Raw genomic sequence first — 22,779 nt, 5'->3', positions numbered from 1 at the left:
TAAACAACTAACTTAGGCTCAGGTCATGATCTCACAGTTCGTGAGTCAAGCCCTGCTTTGGGTGAGGTCGAGCCCCACTTCGGGCTCCACACTGACAGTTGGGACCCTGCGTGGGATTCTCTCTCTCTCTCCCTGACTCTCTGCCCTTTGCTCATTCATGTCCTCTCTCTCAAAAATAAGTAACTATATATAAAGAAATGTTGGCTAAACGAATGAGAAGGTAGAAAGAAAGAAATAAGAAAAAGGGAGAGAAAGAGAGAGGAGGCCAGAGAAATGAAGAGCCCTAAGGCAAAAAAAAAAAAAAAAATTATTGTGCTCTATGTGGGACCTGGAGAGGTGGTATGCCTAGGGCAAGGGGGGTGGCGTGGTCATGGTGTCATATAAAGGTGGCAAATGTGGAAAGCCAAACCTCTGGCCCTAGTGTATACTACACAATTACTCGTGGGCATGTGTTGAACAGAATCAAAGCTTGTTGGAGGGCCAGGAAGAATTGTAAAAATTACAGCCAGCTACCCACTGACAAAGCTTGATACATTCTGATTTAGTTTAAATGAGGGGTGTTGCTTTCAGAGAGAAACGTAATCTCCACCATGCCCTGTTACACCAGACTTCTGAACCACTCCCAAACGCTGAGGCTCTTAAACCTGCGCATGCACCAAAAGTTGGGGCAGCAGAGCGAGTGGTGAGTGGTCCCGCTCCTCTTCCCCCCCCCCCACCCGCCGAGGGCTATGCCAGTTGGGGAGGACAATGCTGCCGCGTGGGACGCAACACAGTGAGGGGCGTGGCCTGGAGGACGTATTACCCTAGCGACCACCACCGTGGCGGCGCAGACTTGATCTAATCGTAGAGGTGTGAGTGAAGAGGTGGAACGAAGAGGGCTTGCTGCCCCAGCCCCCAGCACCCTGGGGGCTGACGGGCGGCCAAGGATCTGTATCTCAGCAACTGCTATAAGGCTGCCGAAGCCTCCACCACTAAGGCGGCCGCCAGCAGCCTAGCTGCCGCCAGAGAGCAGTGCGGCACCGTGAGTGGCTGCTAGTGCGGGGTAGTGGTCGTCCTCCTAGCTCCTGGGCGGAGTCTTGGGTCGGCGGGCGGACGGAAGGGGCGGAGACCTCAGCGGAGCGAGCGGGGGAAAGGGGCGGGTGCCTGAAGACTCAGCTTCAGGCTCCCAGGCGGGGCAGCCCGTAGTGGGGAGTGCTGCCTGTGGCCGCGACCAGCGTTGGGTGGGGTCCAGAGAGATGGCTGGCAACTCGTGGAAGCTGGGAGGTTTTCCCGGGCGTCAGCAGAGCGGGCTCTTTCAACCCTGAGTGGATGGTTCTTTGGTTTATGTGGAAGTATTAGCCCATTGAAATGTGTGTGAGTAGATTGATCTAAACTAAAAGAATAGGTCTTAAAAAAAAAAGACTTTCTCATTGTATCTGACAGGGCTCACAAAAAGAACCCATTCCAGAGGTCGGAGCAGCTAATCTATTTGATCTTCCTCTTGGGGTCAAGCTGCCTGTTATCCCAGGAAGCAACAATGTATTCTACACTACAAATATAAGTGAAAAGGTAAACTGAGTTTTAATAGTGCTTAAGTGATTTTCTTTATTCTTTTTAACTTGCTATTAAGCTTGAAATACTTGCTATGATTTTGCTTTGAGTCAACTTTAATTTCACACACAAAGTGAAGGTAAAAGAGTTCAAATGTGTAGTGTCTGAACTTCACTTTAATGATGGAAGGACCCATGATATACCTCAGCCACCAGTTCATCCTTAGTTCCAAACCAAAGCCTGCGCTCCCAAAGGTCGGGGTCTTTTCTGCCTACCTAAACATATCATGCTAATTCTTACTTCCGTGCCTTTGTCCATCTGGCTCCTGCAACCTGGCATGCACTTTTCTCCCCTCCTTCTTGACCTTCAATTTGAGCCGTCTTTTAAGAGCTACCCTAAGAAGCCTTTTCACAAGTGTCACAACACAGAGCTAAGCTTTCCTTAGAATTTACATACCATTGGTCTGCACTATCTTAGTTATCACTGAATCAGCACTTTTAGTGATTCAGTGTGCTGCACTCACACTGTTACACATTTTAAGTCCTCTGCCTCTGTCCTTAATTTAGGCCAAGCCTGAAGGAGGTTCAGAACTTTCTAGCTGAGGGTGTGCTTTCATCACAATAGCAAAAGGTTTTACAGGAATAATCCTGACATCCTTATTCTTGCACTGTCTAGTATGTCATCAAGGATGAGTAGGGGCTTCTTGGTATTTCAGATACCTTTCTAATATATAGGATTTTTTTAGGTTTTACTGGTAGAAAACAACAGTTTCTCTTTTGAAAACGCATAATGTTCTACTAAATATATGTCAATCTCACAGAAATTGACTGAGTCACACTCCCACAAATTAGCTTTCCTAAAACATACTCAAACCCTATTTCACTACTAGTAGTAACATTCCATTTTAGTTTATAACTGTAGCCCTATCTGTTGGTTTTTTTCCTCAGTTATCTTCTATTTGCTATATTTCTATACTGTTCCTGCTGTTCACTTGTTAGCTACTTATTATTTCCAGGGTTTTTTCCTATACTCAATTACACTGATTATCTCTGTATTATATTGATTACCCCCAAATATATGCATTTAATCATGATCAAGCACTGCATTCAACTCCCCCGAAGACTAACTTTGTGGGATCTTTGTCTTTTAACAGGATCTCCTCAAGAAAGTAAGACTTTATATTTACACCATTAGGTGTTTTTTTTTTTTTAACTCATTTTACCCTCATCACCACCTTATAAGGTGAAGCTATGATTTATCTAAGGTCACAGGTAGATAGTAGCAGAGTTCAGACCAGAACCACCATCTCCTGACTCAGGGCACAGTTCTTCACCTGACGTTTCAGCTTCCTCAACTGCAGACCACTTAAGCACATCACTACAGAAACAGGGAATTTAAAGGTCTTTCATGTTTTTTTGAAAGCAAATGGAAGGCAAAATTATAGTATCCAACTGTCTTGTTTTCACTCAGATTAAAATGTAACAATGTAACCTACATATCTTTAGCTATGCACTAATCCAAACCTGACAAGTGATCCTATACTTCAACATTTTGATACCAAACTTATTCTCAAGTAATTTGTTTATAAATTAATTTGCTTATTAGTATACTAAGATAGCAACTGTTCACAAACTCCTTAAGTTGCCTTTGTTGTTAATAGTAAAAACTTTGCCAATTAACTTAGACATTCTGCTTTCAAGAAAAGATAACCTGTTAAAAGAACAATTTCCATACTTTTAAAATTTTTCCCTGTGACCTCCCACTGGCAGGTAGTGATGTTATAATAGATTCTTCAGTTCAGGGAAACCAATCATTTTAATTGACAATAGAAAACTTAACCCTGGCTTCAACAAATGGATTTGTTTCTTTCTTGATAGGTCAGTAGCCCAGGGTTGGTCAACATATGTCTGTTACCAACAAAAGTCAACATCTAAAAGAAGAAGCTATAACCAATCTGCTAATTGCAGCATTGTTTCAACTGCCATCAACTGCTGATCATTTCTTTTCTAGGAAAGATGTGGGCTTCTTATCTAGTCCCACTGTAAATTAAATCATTGCCCAGAAGGATGTCTTTCTTTGCCTTTTTAAGGAAACATTGGTAGTCAGTGAATCCAGTTTCCTGATATAGGTCCCTTAAGAAAGACAAGAGGCTAGCACAATCAAGCAGTCAGAAACTTACAAAGGAAGCTTTTAAATCTAAAAAGAGAGCTAGAACTCTATCATTCCCCTCTTGTCTTACCCCCTGCCCACATATGAAGCATCCTACCTCCCTTGCAGGAACTCTTAGGGCGACACATCACTGTTCATTAATTGGACAGAGGTCGAGGCTCTCACCTACCTCCAGCCTAAAGACAGCTTTGGTAGAGAAGAGAGAAAGAGAAAGGCAGCGAGATTAACCTAAATCAACCCCCTGTCCACATTCCCTCACTTCAGGTTCTGCTTGCATGCTTTATTTTCACTGAACAACCTAGTCAGTTCAACAAATTGAGGTTTAACAGTGCAATTTCATCCATTTTACATATGTAATACTTTTGAATCTGTGTGTTTGCAGCTTTACCAGCCTTCTTACGACTTTAACCTGACTGATCCTTATTGCCGACTTTTGGAAACCAGCTATAGAAGTCTGCATGATCCACATTTAAAAGCATACTATAAGCGAAAAGATATCCTAAAGAGATTAAAGAAGGGCGGCTACATCACCAACAATAATAAAGTAGGTTGAAGCCTACTTCCTTTTAACTAGCAGAAGTCTAGGGACTTGATAGACACTTGGTTCTGTTCTTCACTAGGAGCTTGTATCAACTTTGGATAGACAGTAAAGAATATTTATTAGAGAATTCAATTACTCAGTATTTGGATTTCCAAATAAGACTACTTGTTCCTACTTGACCTTTTTTCTTTGATAACAGCAAAAGACAAGCACCAAATGATTCAAATATGTAAAGACATCCATACACACATATTTATTTGTGTATTTTCTCCCAGCTGTATTGTAGTGCCTTTCCTCTTGTTCTAAAAGTAATAATGGCACAGTATACCTATCAAGGAATATTTCATATACCTTTTGAGAAGACTAGAGACAAAAACCTAGCAGAAAACAGCATAATGAAATAAATTGGGGGGAGGATATTAAATGTCATTATTATACTGGTGTTTTAATAACAAATTCATTGGGAATAATAAATTTCTGATTATGATGTGAACCATATTATTGAAATAATATTATTTAGATAGATATTTCCTGGTGATACAGCAGTTTTAGACACCACTTTCCAAATTACTACCAAAATGTGCTGTTATTACCCTTGATCCCAAAATTGTTACTAAAATGAATGTTCTTATGACACTTTTCTCTGTAAAGCTTTATGACTGTCACAATTTTCTGTTTATACATTTGGTTTTCGGTTTTGTTTTTATAGGTCATATGTACTTTGAAAGAATTGAATAAGTACAGGCAGTATCTGACTACTTTAAAATTAGACTTTGAAAGAAACTATATAAAAGAACAAGTAAGTTAATACTTAAATTTGTTTTATTTGGGGCCTGTAAAGATAGTTTTTATGTAGGATTTAGGAGAAAGGTTTGGTCCTCTGCAGAATATCTACTTATAATAGCCTGACCTAAAATTATTAAGGTAACAAATCAAATAAGATCTCTAGAGATCTATAAGAAATAAAGATGAGACTTTTGCCTTTAATTTACAGAGAGAAATTTTCACTTATCTTGAATGGAGCCACATTAGACTGAAATGCAGGTTAACAGAATTAACCATTTGTAAAGTACAGGAGGTTTACTAAGCCCTAAACTCAAGAAGGCATACCAAAGGACAGGTTTATTTCCAGCAAGTATAAAGACCTTAATTTTTTTTCTCTCTCAGAAAATCATTGAAAAACAAGTAAATAAATTGAATGAAACCAAGAGACCCTATGACAGTTATGGAAACGCACAATTCCAAGAATGGCTGTTACAGGAAGGTACACACACAACTCCAGACCAAGAGCTGGTAATAAAACACAGGTACGACTGAAGTTAATGCATATTTCATGGACATACTATAGACCCCAGGAAGTTGTAAAACTACTAGAAATCATTGAAAGCAGGATGAAAAAAAAAAAGTATTAGACACTATTTAACCCCCTATAGTTTTCAACATGGAGAGAAAGGAAAAGGAGATTAAGTGGTAACAGGTTTTGGGAACCCTGGTGCCAAGGCTTGGGAGGAGAGTTTCTTCCTGAGAAACTGTAGCCACCAGAAACCCAAGAGGTGGGCAAAACTGATATTTGAAGAAATCTAAAGTACAAATCCCTAAGCCTGGGAAACCCACGTCCATAGTAGCAGAGAGAGAGATGTGTTCAGCATGTTTCTAAGTTACATTTAAGGAAAGTACTGCAGGGTCAAAAAGGGAAAGTTCCTATAACTTCAGCTGATGCTAATACAAACAGGTGTTGTTCCCCCACCAACCGTGTGTGTTCATTCAGCTATTACCCACACATGTGCACTATTACCATTCAGCGGCCAAACCCATGCCCTAGGAGGCAGAGATGAGTTCTAGTTCTTTCTCTTTGTCCTTTACCAGGGGTGAGGGCCAGTCACCCTTCCCTTGCCTCTTAAATTCCATGGATTCGTGTCATGATATGCTAGAATACGTGCTGATCTACCAAAGTCCCAGACTGGTAATCTGCAGATCTCTCTGTACATGGAAGGTCATTCAAGGACTTGGAAATTACAGAGAGACCAGTAACGACTTATTTTTGTTGTAATTTTTTAAAGTTTGTTTGTTTGTTTGTTTGTTTGTTTGTTTATTTAGAGCATACAAGTGGAGGGGCAGAGAGAGAGAGAGAGAGGAAGAGAGAATCCCAAGCAGGCTCCATGCTCAGCATGGAGCCCAACACAGGGCTCGATCTCACAACCTCGAGATCATGACCTGAGCCAAAATCAAGATTTGGACACTTAACCAACTGAGCCACCCAGGCACCCTTTACCCACTTATTTTTAAAGGAAATTCAAATTGACTTATGTTTTGAAGTTAGTCTTTAAGCTGATTTCAGCTGCCTTTGGAAATTCATGTTCCTCAAACTGCTGAGCTATAAATAATCTCTGTGTAAAATGTTTTTAATCACTCTGTTGCATATTTTGCCATTGTCCCAGCCACAATAAGAGACTTGTATAACAGAGTCTGGTAAAATTAGTATAGCATGGTGAGTTAGTGGATCAGGTGAGCTTAAAGGTCCCTGAAAAACTCTACATTTCCTGTATTTAAGAAACAAAAACAACCCAGAAGGTGGTTTGGGAATATCAAAATAGATAATATCATCATAAGGGAAACACCCAATTTACTTTAACTTATATTTGCACTTTTACTTAGATATTTAGATACAATTAGTAAGGAATTAGACAAGGTTGAGCACACGGCAGAAAAGCAGAGCACATTCCGGATGAAGGAAGAAGAACTACAACATCAGGACCACATTAGAAGAAAACTTAGTCTCCGTAGACAAATTGAAGAGGTGAGGAAAACCAAATTTTAAACATTGAAGGGGAAATTTCATATGTTTGTTTCATTGGTAAACATTTTTTAGCAATCCCACCATATTACCTGAAGCTATTTCAGGTCTAAAAAATAAACCACTATTAAAAATAACAATAATTTAAGGAATAAACCACTGTTTTTTATCAGTTATAATGGACAAGATTTCACTTAACATAGTGAGATTGACACCACAAATTATATATCCATTGCATTTCTAGTCACTTTCTGCTCTGAAAGTTTTAGATATTAACTCTAGTGAAAAATTATCATGCCTGTATTCTCTCAAAGTTCAGACAAGCCTATTTATTTCTCTGTCAAAATATATTTAAGAGCAACCGATTACATATGATATACCCCTTAGTCAATAAGAGAAAACCCTCTTGTCAACATCTTTTTAGACCCATCTTTGGAGCCAGGCTTATACTTGAATTAAGTTTCCAATAGCAAAATAATTATCTTCCTTTTGCCATTCAATTGCATTCGCCAACATATTCCCAATGAAAAGTGGTAAAAGAAGCCCATTCTAAAGCCAATGTAAGGTTTTTATTATGGTTGACTCGATTTCTGTAAGGCCCTTGACTTGATCTAATTTGCTTATTGACAAAATACAAAAAAAAAGATAATGAAAGAAAACCCTCTGCTAACTACCATAATATCGTGCTCCTTAGGGATGGAAGACAAAAGAAATGCTTCTTCTAACCAAGATTGGAGAAGAAGTAAAAAGAGAAGCCCGAATTGAGGAACAACGTCATAAACTCTGGGAGGAAGCCCACCGGAAGGTAGAGTGAGCTTTTACCAGTAACTTGGGCTATTTGAGAAAAAGCTTTTGCCAATTTTGATAATTAAAGTGTGAATTATCAAAAGTGGCCTAAACTCATGAGGATAGCTATTGATGGAGAGACCCAGTCTGGTCTGAACCTGGACTTCAAGGGTTGGTCTGAAATGGGACCAGTGTCCAGAAAGTGGGCAATGAGTTAAATTGGATCTAGTTGTTACAATATATTCTTCATGTTGGACAACAAAAGGAAACTCACCCTTACTGCCTTCCTAGCTTTGTACTCATTGTGACTTCAGAAATCTCAAAATAGGAATGAGGGCACCCTTCAAGTAGACCATCATATTTGAAATATCTGTTTTGCATTTCCAGTGGCAAGTTGCTGTTCAATTTTTAAATGTTAAATGTATTTTTTAATATTTAGAAACAAGCACTTCTAGAGAAAAAAATCGCTTATCATTTACAAAAAATGCAAAAGGATGACCTTAAGAGAGAAGGACCAGGGGGAAGTATAAATGAAAACAAAGGACAAGACAAAAGAGAAGGTGAGAGAGAAACAATAAATGATAAAGTCGCTAAGTAGAAGATGCATATCTATATATTAAATATGGTGGCTTTATAAAAAAAAAATCTCTATGTGCTTATACAGAGAGGTCACAGGCCCCTTGCAAAGGGAAATCCTAGAAGCCCACACTACCTGTGCCAAGCACTATGCAAGGCACCTCCTAGTTACAGCTCAAGTTGTAAAGAATCTACATACACACACAATATTATTATATATATAAAAAATTCAACGCTTCTATAAAGTGATTCAGTAGACAACACTGCCCGCACTACAGGTTTAAAAAGGAGCCAGTAAAAGGAGACAGTATAAAAAAATACAACAAAGAAGGAGAAAGATACATATATATATATATATATATATATATATAGACAGAGAGACAGAGACAGACAGAGAAAAGGAGCAGTAAATGAAAACATTACCAAAAAAGAGAGAGAAACAAAGAGGGAGACAAAAATATTTTTATTTATTTTTTAAATGTTTATTATTTTTTAGAGAGAGATGCAGAGCATGAGCAGGGGGAGGGGCAGAGAGAGGGGGAGACCCAGAATATCAAGCAGGCTCCAGACTCTGAGCCGTCAGCACAGAGCCTGACGTGGGGCTCAAACCTGCAAATTGCGAGATCATGACCTGAGCCAAAGTCAAGCATTTAACTGACTGAGCCATCCAGGCACCCCAAGAAAAATATTTATAAAAATGGAAGAAAACATTTCAACTCAGGACCAGTAAGATTATACAAAACAGTAAGAGAGCAAACTAGTAAGAGAAAGAGAGGGGGAAAAAGGATTTTTCATTTCCAATTTTTATTTTTTTAGGTTTTTTTAAAGGAGACAAAAGAAGAGATATTTAAAATATACCAAGCACAAAACAGGAATAGATAAAAAGTAAGAACCAAAGGTTAAAAAGGAAGAGGCAGTAAGAAAAAATGGTACAAAAAGAAAAAAATGAAATGAAGAAGAGAAGGAAAGAATAAATAGGAGAGAAAAAGAAAGAAAACTGAACAAAATAAACCAGTAAGAAAACACACACACACACACACACACACACTAGATGAGGTGGGTGGGAGGAAAACAAAAGCAAAGAAACAAAACAAAAAGACTAGAAGGAGAAAGACAAACAGGCAAAGAAAAAAGAGTGAAAGAAAGAAGAAACAGATATACAGGGGGAAAATACAGGACAAAGAGGGAGAAAGGAAGATGGAGAGGAAAGAAGTTTAAAAAGGATAATTCAGTGGGACGAAGCAGAATAAAAATAGAGTGAGAGACACAGAGTCTCTCACAGAGACAAAGGAGTTTGACACAGAGAGTCTAGTGAGAGACAAAGGAGTTTGAGTCATCTAAAAAAGTCAGTTCAGAGGCGCCTGCCTGGCTCAGTCGGTAGAGCACATGATTTGATCTTGGGGTCGTAAGTTCAAGCCCCACGTTGGGCATAGAGCTTACTTAAAATTTTTTTTTTAAAGAAGTTGGGGTGCCTGATTGGCTCAATTGGTTAAGCCTCCAACTCTTGATTTCAGGTCAGGTCATGATCTCATGGTTTCATGAGTTCTAGCCCCACGTCAGGCTTTGTGCTGGTGGTGTGGAACCACCATTTAAATATTTTAAAATAAATAATAAGTCAATTTAAAAATACATTAAAATTAGGGGCACCTGGGTGGCTCAGTCGGTTTAGCGTCTGACTCTTGATCACAGCTCAGGTGATGATCTCACGGTTTGTGAGATAAAATAAACTTTAAAAAAATTTTTTTAAATACTTTAAAATTAGATGGATGGATCAATCAATTCATATATACTTAAATACATACATTCATATACAATTAATTCATATATCCTTACATAAATTCATATACAGATACATAGAACTGATTTTTTAAAATATTTTTAATGCTTATTTTTGAGAGAGAGAGAACAAATGGGGAAGGGGCAAGAGAGAGAAGGAGACACAGAATATGAAGCAGGCTCCAGGCTCTGAGCTGTCAGCACAGGGCCTGATGTGGGGCTCAAACTCACAAACCTCGAGATCATGACCTGAGCTGAAGTCAGACACTTAACTGACTGAGCCACCCAGGTTTCCCAATAGAACTGATTTTTAAAAAGAGAAGCCAGTAATAAAGACAGGACACAAAATAGAGGGAAAAGGGAAGAATAATTTAAAGTAGTGAATATAATGAGAGTAAAACAAATAGGGGACTCAGGCGGGGTGGGATTAAGAGAAGGAAGGGACAGGAAGTAAATATGTCTATTAAAAGGGAAGAGTCTGGGAAAAGGAGTAACAAAGAGTGTGAACATGAAAGACAGCATGAGGATGCTGAAAAGGAGAAGCTAGTGAGAAAATTAAGTACAATCATGGACAGGAGGAGGAAATCAAGGTCTAAAAAGAAGAAATTAGTTAACAAATACAGTAAAATAAAATAGATACAGAGATACATAGATATAGAAAAGACTGGACTTTAAAAGTACAGTCCACTAAAAAAAGGAGTGTAAGAAAAGATAAATAGGAAGACATTATAGGAAGCAGTTATGACAGCTTAAGATGGGAGAAAAAGATGGAAGGGAGGGAAGGAAAAGGAAAGCAAAAATTTTGAAAGGGATGAGGCTAGGAAACTTGGTAAAAAAAAATAACAAGATATAAGAGTAAGAGACACAGGAGTTTAAAAGCAGAAGCTACAGTGAAAATAAGTACAATTGAGGAAGGCAGGGAGAGGGAAAAATGTAAAAAGACGTCACTTAAAATAGAGTAAAATAAAGATAGGTAAACTGATGAGACAGTTCAGCAGTAGTGGGGGGGGGATGGATGGATGGACAGACAGACAGGATTTCAAATAGAAAAAACCAGTAGTAAGACTGGACAAAAAGAAAATAAAAGGAGAGAGAAGGAAAGAAGTTGTTATAAGGAGCCACTAAAAAGAGAAAGGAAGGGAGGGAGCAAGAAAAAGGAAAGAAGGAAGTAAAGTTTGTATAGGGTGAGTCAGTAGGGAAAAGTTATTTGCAAGAGACAGATGTGAGAATATCAAGGAAGACCAGTAAAATAATCAAGTACAGAGGTGCCTGGGTGGCTCAGTGGGTTAAGCATCTGACTTTTGATTTCGGCTAAGGTCATTATCTCGAGGTTTGTGAGTTCGAGCCCTGCATTGGGCTCTGCACTGACAGTGTAGAGCCTGCTTGGGATTTTCTCTCTCTCTCTCTCTCTCTGCCCTTCCCCCACTTGCACTGTCTCTGTCTCTCAGAGATTAATTAATTAATTATTAAATTAATAAATTAATTTTCAAAAATTAAGTACAATTGTGTAGTGTGCAAGAGATTTAAAAAGTAGAAGACAGTAAAAGAAAGAATGTAAGATAAAGATACAGGGGATTGATAGCCAGATAGATGGCCAGCCAGCTAGGCAGGTGAATAGGTAGAAAGACCTGATTTTAAATAGGAGGAAGCAGCAGTGAAGACAGGACAAAGATGTATAAAGAAAGAGGGGAAAGGGGAAAAAGTTTAAAAAGAGGAGTAGTAAAAAGAGAGTAGAAGAATGGCAGGAAGAAAAGAAAAAGAGGAAAGAGGGGGAAGGAGAAAGAAAAGAGGAATGAACACAGGAAGGTGGGAAAACCAAATGAAGGAACACAGACGGGAAATAGAGAGTGAGTGCATGAGTGGTTGGGTGGAGATAACAAAGGAAATAGGAGGAAGGAAGAAAGAAATGAGGGAAGGAAGGATGAAAAGGCAGGAGGGGAAAGGAAGGAAAGAAAAGAAAGAAAAAGAGGCAGTAAAAGAAATGGAGTGAGTAAAGATCTGAAGAAAGGGAGGGAAGGCGGAGGAAGTGAAGAATGGAGGGTAGAGAGATCTAAAGAGAAGTCAGGTAAAAATAAACGTGGTTAGATAGATGGAAAGCAGGTATATAGGCAGACAGGATTTTATGAGGAGGACCTCATACAAAAGACAATATTAAAAGATAACAGGAGAGCGGGCACCTGGGTGGCTCAGTCGGTTAAGCGTCTGACTTCAACTCAGGTCATGATCTCATAGTTCTTGAGTTCAAGCCCCATGCCAGGCCCTGTGCTGACAGATCAGAGCCTGGAGCCTGCTTTGGATTCTGTGTCTCCCTCTCTCTCTGCCCCTCCCCCACTTGTGCTCTGTCTCTCTGTATTTAAAAAATAGATAAATATTAAAAAAAATTTTTTTTAAGATAACAGGAGAGAGTATGAAGGGAAACAAAGTTTATTCATTTTTTAATGTTTTTATTTATTTTTGAAGGAGAGAGACACAGAGCATGAGTGGGGGAGGGGCAGATAGAGAGAGAGACACACACAGAATCTGAAGCAGGCTCCAGGCTCTGAGCTGTCAGCACAAAGCCCGGAACCCATAAACCATGAGATCATGACCTGAGCCAAAGTCAGATGCTCAACCAACTGAGCTACCTAGGCGCCCTGAAGGGAAAAAAAAAAAAAAGTTTACAAGGAGAACCAGTTAAAAAGGAGTATATGAAGAATGGAGGGAAGGAGGGAGTGAAGGAGCAGGAAAAAAGAGAAGAAAGGAAGTGAGGTGGGGATATGAGGAGAGAGGGAAGGCAGAGAAGTAGGGGTGGGGACGGAGGGAGGGAAGGAGGAGAGAAGGCAGGGGTGCAGGTTCACCAAAGAAGGCAAAGCAATCCAGAGGAGGACAGCAAAAGGAATAAGAAAGAGACCTAGAGACAGTTGATGAAGATCTAAAGGTAGAAGGGAGGGAGGGGGTGTGGAGAGGGAGAGAAGGAAGGCAAGAAAGAGAGGAATATTCTAAAATGGGGTGAGACTAGGAAAATACTAAAACAAAAAGAAGAAAGAATATTAGACACAGAGAAGTTGAAAAGGAGGAGCTAGTAAAACATGATGTACAGAGTAGAGGACAGAGAGAAAGAGATCTAACAAAAGTCAGATAAAAATAAAAATAAAGATGGAAGGAAGACAGCTAGATGATAGGTAGGTAAACGGTAGATAGATAATAAAAGGTAGAAGACACCAGAGGAGAATATGTGAAAAAGGTAGAATGAGAGAGAAAGAGAGGAGAGAAGAAAAGGAAAAAGGTCTGGAAGTGGAACCAGTGCAAAGTGAATAAAGGAAGAATGGGAAGAAGGAAGGAATGAAGGAAGGGGTAAAAAGGTAAGAGGGAGGTAGTGCAGGGAAAATGGGGGCAGTGGGAAGGAGGGAGGGAGAAATGAAGACAGGAAGGACAGAGGGTGGGGATGAGGATAGAGATACGAAAGGAATGTAGCAAAGAGAAGGGAGGGAGGGTGAAAGGAAGGAAGACAGAGCAGAAGTAGGAAATAAGGGAAAAAAGACAAGTTTATGAGCAATGAGTCAGTAGGGGAAAGTGTTAAAGGAGAGAGGGAGACAATGGGAGGGGGAGGAGCCAATAAGTAAAGCAAGTGCATTGTGAATGATGGGGGATTTACAAAGTAGTAGTCAAGTGTATGTCAACTATACTTCAATAAAACACATAAACGTCAATAAAATACAATGTAATAAATATGGATAGATATCTAGGTAGGTAAATGGATGGGTGGGTAGGTGGGTGGATGGATAGATGGGATATACATTGATAGAAAGATAGATACCTAGATAGATAAAACTGATTAGAAAAAGGAGAAACCAATAAAAAGAGTACATAAAAGAGTTAGAAAGGGAAAGAAAAGAAATGGAAAACTTTTTGGACATGGGCCAGTAAATAGAGAGTAAAAGAAAGAGAGAAGATGGATGGACGGGATAAGATAGAATAGGGCAGGGGAAGATAGGATAGAGGAGGATAGAATAGGATGAGGCAAAATAGGATATAGGATAAGTTAGGGCAGGATAGGATAGGATAGGATAGGATAGGATAGGATAGGATAGGATAGGATAGGATAGGGCAGGATAAGATAGGGTAGGATAGGATAGGGTAAGATAGGATAGGGCAGGATAGGATAGGATAGGGCAGGATAGGATAGGATAGGATAGGATAGGATAGGGTAGGATAGGATAGGGCAGGATAGGATAGGATAGGGCAGGATAGGATAGGATAGGATAGGATAGGGTAGGATAGGATAGGATAGGATAGGGCAGGATAGGACAGGATAGGGCAGGATAGGGCAGGATAGGATAGGATAGGGCAGGATAGGATAGGATAGGATAGGATAGGATAGGATAGGGCAGGATAGGATAGGGCAGGATAGGATAGGGTAGGATAGGATAGGGTAGGATAGGATAGGGCAGGATAGGATAGGGCAGGATAGGGTAGGGCAGGATAGGGTAGGGCAGGATAGGATAGGGCAGGATAGGATAGGGCAGGATAGGATAGGGCAGGATAGGATAGGGCAGGATAGGATAGGATAGGATAGGGCAGGATAGGATAGGGCAGGATAGGATAGGGCAGGATAGGATAGGGCAGGATAGGATAGGGCAGGATAGGATAGGGCAGGATAGGATAGGGCAGGATAGGATAGGATAGGATAGGGCAGGATAGGATAGGGCAGGATAGGGTAGGATAGGATAGGGCAGGATAGGATAGGGCAGGATAGGATAGGATAGGATAGGACAGGGCAGGATAAGATAGGGTAGGATAGGATAGGATAGGATAGGATAGGATAGGATAGGATAGGATAGGATAGGATAGGATAGGGCAGGATAGGACAGGGCAGGATAAGATAGGGCAAGAGAGGATAGATAGAGCAGGATAGGAGGATGGGCAGGATAGGATAGGGCAGGGAAGAGGAGGGAAAGGAAGCAGAAGGGAGAAGGAAAAGGAATAGAGAGAAAAGTTTTAAAAGGAGAACAAAATAAAGGGATTTTTTAAAAAAATGATAGAGGAAATATGTGCAAGAGAAAGTTTTTAAAGGATGAGCCAGTAAGAATAGACAATGTGAGAGGAAAGAAAGAATGAAAGTTTATGAAAGGAGAGTCAGTAAGAAAAGCTCATAATTTAGTCCAGTGAAGCAATGAGGTGGTAACACCTGCCTCTGGGATAAAAAAAAAAAATCACTTCAGCAGCTATATTGCTTCCTCCATCTTTAACGGTTAGCTTCTAATTACAGTAGGAAGTTTCAGGTAGGCATCTTTTTTAAATGTTTATTTATTTTTGAGAGAAAGACCAAGCAGGGGAGGGTCTAAGAGAGAGAGGGAGTGAGAGAATCCCAAATAGATGGTGCACTCTCAGCATGGAGCCTGACGTAGGGTTCGAACTCATGAACCTTATGATCATGACTTGAGGCGGAATCAAGAGTCGAATGCTAGGGATGCTTGGGTGGCTCAGTCAGTTGGGCGTCCAACTCTTAATTTCAGCTCAGGTCATGATCTTACAGTTCCGTGAATTCAAGCCCCACATCAGGCTCTGTGATGACAGGGCAGAGCCTGCTTGGGATTCTGTCTCCCTCTCTGTTCCTCCCCTGCTTGCTCACTCTCTCAAAAATAAACTTTAAAAAAATCTCATAAAGAACGAGTCTAATGCTTAACCAACTGAGCCACTGAGGCACCCCTAAGGTAGGCATCTTAAACAGTGGCCACCTCAAATGGTTTTTAAAAAGGAAAATATTTTTAAAAATCTGTTCACAATATCACATAGGTGACAGGAGAATGAAGAGATCTATTTCACATACGAAATAGACTTATACCACTATAATAAGGCCATCATCTTCTATCACATAGACACAAAGGGATGCATATCTTAAAGCTCTAGTGAAAATGCAATCAGCACACATAGTTTGGAATCCTTTTGTCTATCTGAATGATTAGAAACAGTAACTGTAGTCATCTCTTTCACAGCTGAGGTATATGTGTACTGTCACTTGCCCCTGCCAAGCTCTGAGGCACAGCCAAGGAAGATCATGAGCACTCTCACAGCATCTCCAGCATAGTTGTTTGTGCTGTCATGCATCCCCACACAGAGAAAAGGCCATGTTCTCACTGGGCAAGATGGAGGGATGGAGTTTTTTCCCTTCTCCCAGAAGACAACTCTGCCCAAGTATAGCTTTAACTACACAGGATAATACTGTAAAAGGGATTGCCTTGCCTCCCCATCACATCTGTCTTCTGGTTTCTCAACCTTGCCACTATTGACATTTTGGGCTGGATAATTCTTTGTTGTGGGGGCTGTCCTTTGCATTGTAGAATGTTTAGCAGCATCCCAGGCCTCCACCCCCTAGATGCCAGGAGTGACCCTCCTCTGCCACATTTGTAACAATCACAATGTCTCCAGACATTTCCAAATGTCCACTAAGGGAAAAAATTGCCTCCCATTGAGAACCACTACTTATCCTCTGCAGTTCCTCCTTACAGCCCCATATGTATATTAGCATATAGCTCTCCTTTTATTGGGCATGAAAGAATAAATAGAATCTATCTTGGATAACTGTCATGTACACTATTAAAAACAAATATTTTCTTGTGTTTCTTTAAGCTCCTTCCCCAGAGATAAAGAAAACAAGTGATAGTACCAGTGGCCAGAAATTACACCAAGGACAAAACGTAATTGAAATTATTTGATTAGAAGTACTAAACTAGTAATTTGTAGAAAGATGGGATTTGGTACTGACCGCATCTGCTTACAATGCAGATAAATCCTCTATCCTATGTTATAAATGATGGATTTTGAGTAATATTTGCCAACAGTGCTACAGCCTCTCTTGCTTTCTGGATTAGACTCCCTAATTACTCACTCAGTTCATGTCACTGCCACCACATGCCCGTGAGCAGGACCGCGCATATTTTGCAGCTGACAAGTCTGCAAGCCCAGTTGAGAGCCCTGCTTCTCCATGGCCCCTGATCCTGATCTCATTTCTGTATTTTTCCATTACCAACAAGATCCCAAGGCATTGTTTTTTAACCTGTTCCCCACTGGCTCCTACCGCTACTACTGCCAGTCTTCACTCAGCAAGCAGTTCTGCCTCCTAGGGAAGCTTTTCCCTGCATCTCATTTGTTTCATTCACCTGGAGAGTCATCCTTGCAGATTGCTGACTGGAGGTGCTACTGATGTTTCTGAAGCCAGCAGCCCTAGGGACCTAGTGAGGACCGAGACTCCAACCAACACTCTTTCTCAAAACCCTGCCCTTCCTTAGACTTTGGAATTTTCAGGCCTGAAGTAACTTCTGTCACTTCACTGGAAATAGAAATATTTTATTCTGCCACTTATTTTTCCTCAGCAGTGGGGCATGCCCTCAGTGTTGCCCACTCTTATTCCCCTGTTCCTTTTAGAACAGCCTGATGGAGTAGCAGTTGTTGTCATTCTCAAATTTCAACCTATTTCTTGAATAGGCTTCTCTAATACATATATGGCTAGCACATTTTGCCAGTGCCTTCCTTCCTTTTGCTTTTGGGCTCAGTCATTGATTTTTCTAACATATTGCCTTTGTGGGGCCCCCATAATGGGCCTGAATTTCATGTAGCCTCCCCCATCTTTCTGCTTCTTTGCAAAAGATGATGTCCAAATGTCTGGGGTAAGAGGTGTGGCTAATGTTCTTATTTCTCTATGTGGCAGCAATATGGGCATCACCTAAACAACTTATTAGAAATGCAGATTCTCAGGCTTTACCCTGGACCTACCAAATTGGAATCTACATTTTCACAAGATCCCCGTGCTTTATATGCACATTGACGCTTGGGGAACAGTGGCATCTGTGACCTCATGGAGGTGAAATAAAGCCATGGTGCTTAGATGAAATGTCTTCTGCCTCTGGTCTCCAGAGAGAGAGATGTCCTCATCTCTTCTGACATAGTGCTTGACCTGTTGACATTCACAGTGGAAGTCAGCCACCAGGGCAGTGACTCATGGTTTGGTCTCACTGACGTAGAGCCCTCTGGCTTTCCCATTCCACCTCAATTCTGGCTGGCTGATCCATAACACTCAGGGTGGGGCCCTCTCACCTCCACCACAGTGACTGCCCTTGGAAAGCTTCCCAGCCAAGAGTGGCTTAAGAAAGCAAAATCTCAAGGGGAAATAGGAAGAGATTGGTAAACAGGTACAAACTTTTAGCTATAAGATGAATAAAGTCTAAAGGTCTAATGGAAAACATGATGACTATAGTTGATTGAACTGTATATAATTGAAATTTGCTAAGAGAGCAGAACTTAAAATGTTTTCAACAACAACAAAATATAAATATGTGAGGTGATGGATGTGTTAATTAAATGGGGGGATCCTTTCACAATATATACATATATCACATCACCATGATGTGTACTTTAGCTATCTTACAATTTTGTATGCCAATTATATATGTCACCAAAGCTGAAATTAAAAACAAAGAAAGAGAGGAAAAGAAGGAAGGGAAGGGAAAGGATACCAACGTCAGAGAAAGGCTTGCTCTGCTTGACCATACTATATTATAGTTTGTGGCCCATGTCCCAGGTGAGGAGAAGGTGGCAGCAGTGGGGGATAGTCTAAGAGATTTCTTCCTAGAACCGTTAAGTGGGGAGCAGAGCAATAGTTCTTTTCTCTCTATGCTAACTTCACTTGTCTGAAGCAACCAAGACCCAAAGTAAGAAAAACGTAAGAGCCTCTTCTGATTTCTTTGCTCTCCAGCTTCTCCCACCACCCTTTCACTTTCCCACCGTCTCTAAGCTGCTAAAGGAATAGACTTCCCCACGCAACTTTCCTCAAGTCATATCTTCCTTCTTTCTGAGCCCAGATAGCTCTTCCTGGAGGGCTAGGGTATCTCCCTCCAGTACACTAAAGGAGAGTTATCTGAGCTAAGTATTCCAGTCTGTTGTTATACAAAAATGAAGGTTAAATTTAGGGAAATTCTCGAGACAGTTGCATGGCTTGCAAAGCATACTGTCTTGGCTATGTCATCCTATTTTTGAATGACAGGTGCTGAATATTACTTGGGTCTATATTGTGGCATTCCTCCTGTTAAAAATTCTAACCTCCTCTCCCCTAGTTCCACCCCCAAGCAGGTGGAGTACAAAACTAGGGCAGAGGTTTTGTACTTAGGGAGTCAAAAATGAGAAAATAATATAAAATTTTGAAACAGTAGCCCTGTTGTATAATGGCTGTTTCATACCTGTCAAGCCCCAAAAGGAAACACAACAAGAGATGGGTCTTCAGACCTACATCTGGAAAGTATGCTTACTGTAAAAAAATGTAAAATATATAAAAATATGTAATATATAGAATGTAACACCATAATAAATATGGGAAAAAGGCACATTTTACTGAAGACATACAGATGGCAAATAAGCACATGAAAGAGTTGCTTAATATTATTAGTCATTAGGGAAATACAAAGTAAAGCACAATGAGATACCACTATATACCCAGTAAAATAGTTAGAATTTAAATAATTGAATTTACATAAGTGTTTGCAAGGACTTGAATCAGCCAGAACTCTGACACTACAGGTTGGAATGGAAAATGGTAGCCAATGTAAGTTAAACTACCATATGATCCCAGCCATCCCTGTCTTAGATATGTGCCCAAAAGAAGTGAAAATATATGTCCACATAGAGACTCATAGCAGCATTATTCATAATAGCCAAAAAAACTGGAAACAACCTAAATGCCCATCAGTGGGGAAATGGATGAAGTGTAGTATGGAATACTATGTAGTAATAAAAAGGAATAAACCATTGTTACAGGCAACAGTATTGATGAATCTCAAAATAAATATGCTAAATGAAGGAAGCCAGTCCAAGAAAAAAAAAAGAAAAGGAGAGAATACATCCTATATGATTCCATTTGTAGCAAACTCTAGAAAATGCAAACAATTATAGTGTCAGCAGATCAGTAGGTTGTCTGGAAGACGGGTAGAGAGAGGGATGAACTATACGGGGAAACAAGGAAACTTTTGGGGGTGGTGGAAATGTTTGTGGTGATGGTTTCAATAGCTTGTATATGTGTCAAAACTGGACAAATGGTGTGTTTTAAATATATGTGGTTTATTGTACTTCAATTGCATTTGGATAAAATTATTTAAAATTATATGATTTCTCTTTCATTTACTTTTAGGACCAGGTCACCGTTCTCTGAGTTTTGTAAAGGTTCCTGCCAAAAACTCATCAGTCTTCATATCTTCTCAGCATGATGTACAGAAAAACAAAGCAGAACAAAAGGTAGAAAGTTGTATGTCTCCGACGCTTTGTATTGATCATTAATTTATCCTGTTAACTATTATTTCTATGGGATATTGTCTTCACTGCCATGGTACTGACTGGTCAGAGATAATGGAGTCCTACACAGAACAGAAGGTTCTGAGTCAGCATCATGTTAAATGTACCATATGGTTTTGCAGAAACTGACTTAAAAATTTGCTGATACTGATAATAGCTAATCTTTATTGAGAATTTGCTGTGGGCCTGGGCCTGTGTTAAACTAGAAGGAGGGGAAAAGGGGGAAAACAATTGACATGATATACAGATATGGAAAAGACATTATCACTACTCGTGAGGACTCACTATCCAAGGATTAGACACATATAAACAAAAGTCCTTACCATAAAATAAGACGAGAGTTTTGATTTGTACAAAATGTTTTGATTTGTACAAAATGTAGTGGGAGCACAGAAGATTTAGAGACTGGTCCTGCCTAGAGAAGCCTTAAAAGGCTTTATTAAAGGAGGGCTTCATTGTATTAGGTCTTGCGATATGAGTGGAATGCTTCCAGATGAATGAGGATATAGTGAGGCAGTATTACGCACTGATGTTAAAGTGTTAAGTGAGAGCATGATAGTGCAAGCCTGCAAAGCCGGGGGAGCGCCAGAGAGGAGACTGAAAGGTAGGTTGCAGCCATTGTTTTGTACACCTCGTGGAGAATGGATTTATTGTCTCAGTAGTATAGAACCATTGCAGGTTTTTGACAAGAGATGTGAAATAAGAATGAGATGGGGTTTAAAAAGATATTCTGGGGGCACCTGGCCGGCTCAGTTGGAAAGGCATGCAACTCTTGATCTCCCAGGTCATGAGTTCAAGCCCCACATTGAGTGTAGAGATTACTTAAGTACGTACATTTAAAAAGAGAGAGAGAAGTCTTTTTTAAAACTAAAAAACAAATAAAAATATAATCTACTTGGGGCGCCTGGGTGGCTCAGTCGGTTGGGCGGCCGACGTCGGCTCAGGTCATGATCTCGCGGTCCGTGGGTTCGAGCCCCACGTCGGGCTCTGTGCTGACAGCTCAGAGCCTGGAGCCTGTTTCAGATTCTGTGTCTCCCTCTCTCTGACCCTCCCCCATTCATGCTCTGTCTCTCTCTGTCTCAAAAATAAATAAAATAAACGTTAAAAATATATATATATAAATCTAGTTGAAGTGTGTGAGATAGATGCAGTGTTTGAGAGAGAGGAGATTAGAGGGAATATCGTTTTGAGTCTACTGTGATGGTCCAGATAAAAATGATAAGGCCCAAACTAAGGCAGTGGCAGTGAGGGTAAACCAGAGGCTACAGATTTAACACGTTTCAGAGTCAGACGGTGTCAGGATTTGGTGACTCAATAGATGTGTAGATCCAGAGAGAGGGAGAGGATGATGATGATGGTGATGATGATGATGATGATAATGAAGATTTAATTTTTGTATATAGTTCTCTTGAAGTAGGATGTCTTTTCTCTGTGCTCCCATAGTGCTCAGGCTTACCTCTATGTCAGAAATCACTATACTGTGTCATCTTTTTCTGTCTGTTCAACTGTAAGATGATAAACTTAAGGTTAGGAATTGCATACCTTATTTTAATTCCAAGCAATGTGTTCAGTCCCATTGGATTGGTCCTATCTGAAATAAATGGAGTAACTCTAAGCTTTCTAGTATGGGTCACTGGATGGATAGTTATACCTTTTTTAAAAAGTTTATTTATAAAAAAAAAAAGTTTATTTATTTATTTTGAGAGAGAGAGCACATGGGTGGGGCAGAGAGACAGGAAGAGAGAGAAAATCCCAAGCAGGCCCCTCACTGTCAGTGTAGATCCTGACGCGGGGCTTGAACTCACAAACCATGAGATCATGACCTGAGCCCAAATCAAGAGTTGGATGCTTAACCAACTGAGTCAACCATGTGCCCCTGGGTTGTTACATGTTTAACCAAAATATGGAAGACAAAGGAGGAAAAAGTTTGGAAAGATGGGAGTACATGGGCACATGATAAGGTTCATTTGAAGTAGTTAGTTTGGGTACCTATGAGAGATATTCATCAAAGAGGTTGATACTGTGTATTAGCATTGAGACCAGAGCTTAGGAGAGATGTAGGGGATGGGAAGAAAAGGGGACATACTATATTAATGTGATTGCTCTAGAGCAAGCAAGTCTCTTTTAGAAGCTTAATTACTAATGAATGCTTTTTTCTTGAATATTAAACCATACAAAAACATAAAGAAATGACTAAAACATCACATATTTTAAATGAAGGTAAGAAAATGAACAATATTTATAATTGCTCTGTTGTCTTTCAGTTAAATAGTTTTGTTGTGTAGTTTTC

At 40.0% G+C, this 22,779-nt stretch overlaps 1 protein-coding gene across 1 annotated transcript in view; it reads left to right on the top strand.

Annotated features, from left to right (window-relative positions):
• Positions 1 to 590: 590 nt before the first annotated feature.
• LOC122477145 (fibrous sheath-interacting protein 2-like) overlaps positions 591 to 22,779 on the top strand; it is a 77,410-nt gene continuing 55,221 nt past the window's right edge. The window contains 11 exon segments of the mRNA XM_043570016.1: positions 591 to 682; positions 940 to 1,021; positions 1,423 to 1,548; positions 4,082 to 4,243; positions 4,950 to 5,039; positions 5,408 to 5,547; positions 6,896 to 7,037; positions 7,729 to 7,839; positions 8,260 to 8,380; positions 20,329 to 20,432; positions 22,667 to 22,709. Coding sequence (XP_043425951.1) covers positions 591 to 682; positions 940 to 1,021; positions 1,423 to 1,548; positions 4,082 to 4,243; positions 4,950 to 5,039; positions 5,408 to 5,547; positions 6,896 to 7,037; positions 7,729 to 7,839; positions 8,260 to 8,380; positions 20,329 to 20,432; positions 22,667 to 22,709 — 1,213 coding nt within the window.

Source organism: Prionailurus bengalensis, chromosome X (genome assembly GCF_016509475.1).
Source record: "Prionailurus bengalensis isolate Pbe53 chromosome X, Fcat_Pben_1.1_paternal_pri, whole genome shotgun sequence".
In the NCBI taxonomy this organism is placed as follows: Eukaryota; Metazoa; Chordata; class Mammalia; order Carnivora; family Felidae; genus Prionailurus; species Prionailurus bengalensis.
The sequence above is the reverse complement of the archived record's forward strand: the minus strand, read 5'-3'. Positions and strand labels throughout refer to the sequence as shown.